Below are 3,742 nucleotides of genomic sequence, written 5' to 3' on the forward strand. Positions count from 1 at the left end.
AACCCAGAATCACAGCGCAATCTAGAATCGTCGAAAGGCGATTCTAGGCAATCCCTCAAAGGAAAATGTTTCGTTTTCAGCAAGTACCCCTATTGGACAATGTATTTAGAACGTAAATGCCACTCGGGCCAGACCGAAAAAGGCCCAAAACGCTCGATCCAGAGAGGCTTGCGTTCGTAACCGCCCCACTCATTCGTCCCCAATCAACTCGCTTTTAAGTTGCATTATTAAGCACTTTGTGATATTTGTAACCTGCTTTTAAATTGCAATGTTAAACACTTTATGATATTTGTTTTCGTGTTCATATTAGACGTGAAACTGTCTGAAATAATAAGTGTTAGCAATTCAACACTCAGTTTCAATCTATGGCTGTTAGAGACATTTCATCACACAACTCATACAACAATTATAGGCTGAAATCTCAGAAAAGAACTAGACGGCGGATTTTATCAGCGGTTGATTCTCCGGGCAGATTACCAGAATCGGCAAATTTGACAAATTTGACCTATAAACGAAATCAAATCACAGAATGAACTGTCCGTGAAACTATTTCACGCGGCTGACCCGTGGCGCCTAGCTCTCAGGCGCTGCACTAGTGCAACGCCTGGGAGCTAGGCGCAGCACTAGTGCAACGCCTAGGAGCTAGGCGCTACACTGTATAATGTGGCACCTAGCTCTCAGGCGCTGCACACTGACTTAGTAATTTTCTGATCACACGGGTGCGACGCTAGTCGTGTAGCGCCTACCTGTGAGGCGTTGCACAATGTAGTGTGGCGCCTTCATGTCGGGCGTCGCATAAAAAGGTCAGCCGCGTGAAATAGTTTCACGGATAGTTCATTCTGTGATTTGATTTCGTCTATAGGTCAAATTTATCAAATTTGGCACCAGAATCATGGCCGAAAAGAACTGGCCCATACACACACTCCAAAGGGACGTCCCTCCAAAGGGCAGATGCCAAGCCACAGAAAAGCAACAGTCCATGGGACTGCAGATCCTGAGCTCCACGCCGGAGCACTCTTCCGGCGCGTCCACGGCCACGACCGAGTCGGGTGCCGCCGGCCGGCTGCCGACGACGCTGGGCCTGCCTGTCGCCATCCCCGACGAGGCCGTGACCTCGCGCTCGGCGTCGGCATCGGCGCAGTCGGCGTCGTCGCGGTTCAAGGGCGTGGTGCCGCAGCCCAACGGGCGGTGGGGCGCCCAGATCTACGATCGCCACGCGCGCGTCTGGATCGGCACGTTCCCCGACGAGGACGCCGCGGCGCGCGCCTACAACGTGGCCGCGCTCCGCTACCGCGGCCTCGACGCCGCCACCAACTTCCCGCGCACGGCCGGGTCGACGGAGCTCGCCTTCCTGGCGGCGCACTCCAAGGCCGAGATCGTCGACATGCTCCGGAAGCACACCTACTCCGACGAGCTCCGCCGGGGCCTGCGCCGCGGCCGCGGCATTGGGGGGCGCGCGGAGCCGACGCCGTCGTGGGCGAGGGAGCCCCTCTTCGAGAAGGTGCTGACGCCGAGCGACGTCGGCAAGCTGAATCGCATCGTGTTGCCGAAGCAGCACGCCGAGAAGCACATCCCCCTGAAGCGCGCGCCGGAGACAACGACCACCGCTGACAAGGCCGTGCTGCTGAACTTCGAGGATGGCCAGGGGAAGGTGTGGCGGTTCAGGTACTCGTACTGGAACAGCAGCCAGAGCTACGTGCTCACCAAGGGCTGGAGCCGCTTCGTCCGGGAGAAGGGCCTCGTCGCCGGCGACGTCGTCGTGTTCTCCTGCTCAGAGTACGGCCACGAGAAGCAGTTCTACATCGACTACAAGAAGACCACGACGGTGAACAGCGGCGCGTCGGCGTCACCGCCGCCGCCGGTGGTGGAGACGGGCAAAGGAGAACAAGCCCGTGTCGTGAGGCTGTTCGGCGTCGACCTCGCCGGAGAGATGAGGGGGCTAGCGGCGCCGGCGGAGCTGGAGTTGTTCAAGAGGCAATGACATTGGCGAGTATGATTGGTTTTGCTACACCAATTGGTATTGTGGTATTCCCCAAGCAGTTACTCCCTCCGTTCCTCTATGTAATGCGCATAGGTTTTTTGGCATTATTTCGAAATGAAGTGCGTATTAGCTACTTTGGGCTCTTTTGGACGAAACTAAGAGCAATTCTAGCAAACCCCGCAAAACGCCGGCCCGCAAAACGCGTTTGCAGTTCGTGCAAAACCGCTTTTGCGGGCCGGCGAGGGCTAGCACAGATGCAGACCCTCCGAACGGACCCGTAAAAAAGTATATTCGCGGAATATGCTTTTTTACGGGTCGGCTATGCGGGTTTTGCTCGGGCAATAGCGCAACGACCCGCAAAACAGAAAAACTGCAAATCTGAAATTTGTCATAGGGCCTCACAAACAAGTTCAAATTCAAATGACAAACAGTTTGCGCGCGAATAAAAGCGAAGTTCATTACGCAAAAGAGGGCATGCAAAGGTATGCGCCCATGTCCGGCATCATCTTGGGGGTCGATCTTCACTTGGCGCCATGGAGTCCATCTTGAAGTTCATCGGCGCCACCGTAGCCACCTCCGTCGCTTGTTCCAACTCCCGCACCGAAATCATCCACATTGCCACCGTATGGAGCAGAGAAAACATCACCGGAACTGGCAGACGGACCGGCCGAGGCGACCATTCTCCTCTTTAAGATCTCTCTCCTTGCCATATCATGCCATGTTTTGGTGACGTCGTCCATGTCATTGCGGTTCATTGACATGATCTGTTCTCTTCGGCGAGTAACAATGACAGCGATTTGTTTTCAGAGGCGCGTACTTTTCTCTCCACAATGGCAGCTCTGCGCAGCCCCTCTTCCTTGAGCATTTGCCATTTTTCTTGCTTCTCTTTTGCCTTCTTTTCGGCCAACTCTTTCTTGATCTCCAACGACTTCAACAACATTAACTCGTTTGATTGCACCATGGCATCAATCTTCTCCCTCAAGCTCGATGCTTCTTGCTCTCTCTTTATCTTCTCTCTAGTCTTCTTGTCGCCATCGGGCTTGTTCAAATTTCTTGGGCCATCATCATCCTCATCTTCATCCATGTTTGTAAGTGAGCCTCTCTTTGGTGGGGACTCTTTGTCGATCAACTTCCACTTGTCGCACTTTTGGAGCAACTCCCAACAATGCTCTAATTTGAAGAATCTGCCTTCCGAAGCTTCCATGTCCTTGTATCTATGTTGAGCAATCTTGTCCTACACAATGCGAACAAGGTGATGCAATCATTTTTCATGATACATTATGATGATGCACAACTTGAACAAAGGCAAAGCAAACTCACATAGTCGGACTCCAGGGTGCCACTTGGAGGTGCATTGCGTACTTGCTCCAAGCAAGCTGCCCAACGGCTGCACATAGGCTTGATGTTCTCCCAATGACCTTGAAGCGACCGAAATGTGCGTGGAGTCTCGTTGGGGTAGTTTTTCATAATGCGGAAGTATTGATCTTCGATCCTTTGCCAATATCTCTTGGCGGTTTGATTAGTACCCGTGCATGCATCAAGAGACACCGCACTCCATGCTTTGATCAAAGCTTGATCTTCCAAGATGGTGTAGTTCTTCGATCTTTGGCTTTTCCCAGCTTTTGCTTGTGAATTCTCAAACGCTTCCGCTTCAATCTCAGCCAAGTCGTCCGCACAACCATGGTCGTCCACGCCGCACTCTGTTTCATTGTAGTCAAAAGGTTCGAAGGGGGCTTGATCAATGTCAACCGCGTTCGTGTC

General features: G+C 53.0%; 1 protein-coding gene across 1 annotated transcript; it reads left to right on the forward strand.

Moving 5' to 3' along the window:
• Positions 1–808: 808 nt before the first annotated feature.
• LOC109750367 (AP2/ERF and B3 domain-containing protein Os01g0141000) lies at positions 809–2,114 on the forward strand. The gene has a single exon (XM_020309333.4). It carries the CDS (start codon positions 893–895, stop codon positions 1,979–1,981), a length of 1,089 nt encoding a protein of 362 aa, XP_020164922.2. The 5' UTR covers positions 809–892; the 3' UTR covers positions 1,982–2,114.
• Positions 2,115–3,742: the final 1,628 nt, after the last annotated feature.

The sequence above is a fragment of the Aegilops tauschii genome, chromosome 4, assembly GCF_002575655.3.
Source record: "Aegilops tauschii subsp. strangulata cultivar AL8/78 chromosome 4, Aet v6.0, whole genome shotgun sequence".
In the NCBI taxonomy this organism is placed as follows: Eukaryota; Viridiplantae; Streptophyta; class Magnoliopsida; order Poales; family Poaceae; genus Aegilops; species Aegilops tauschii.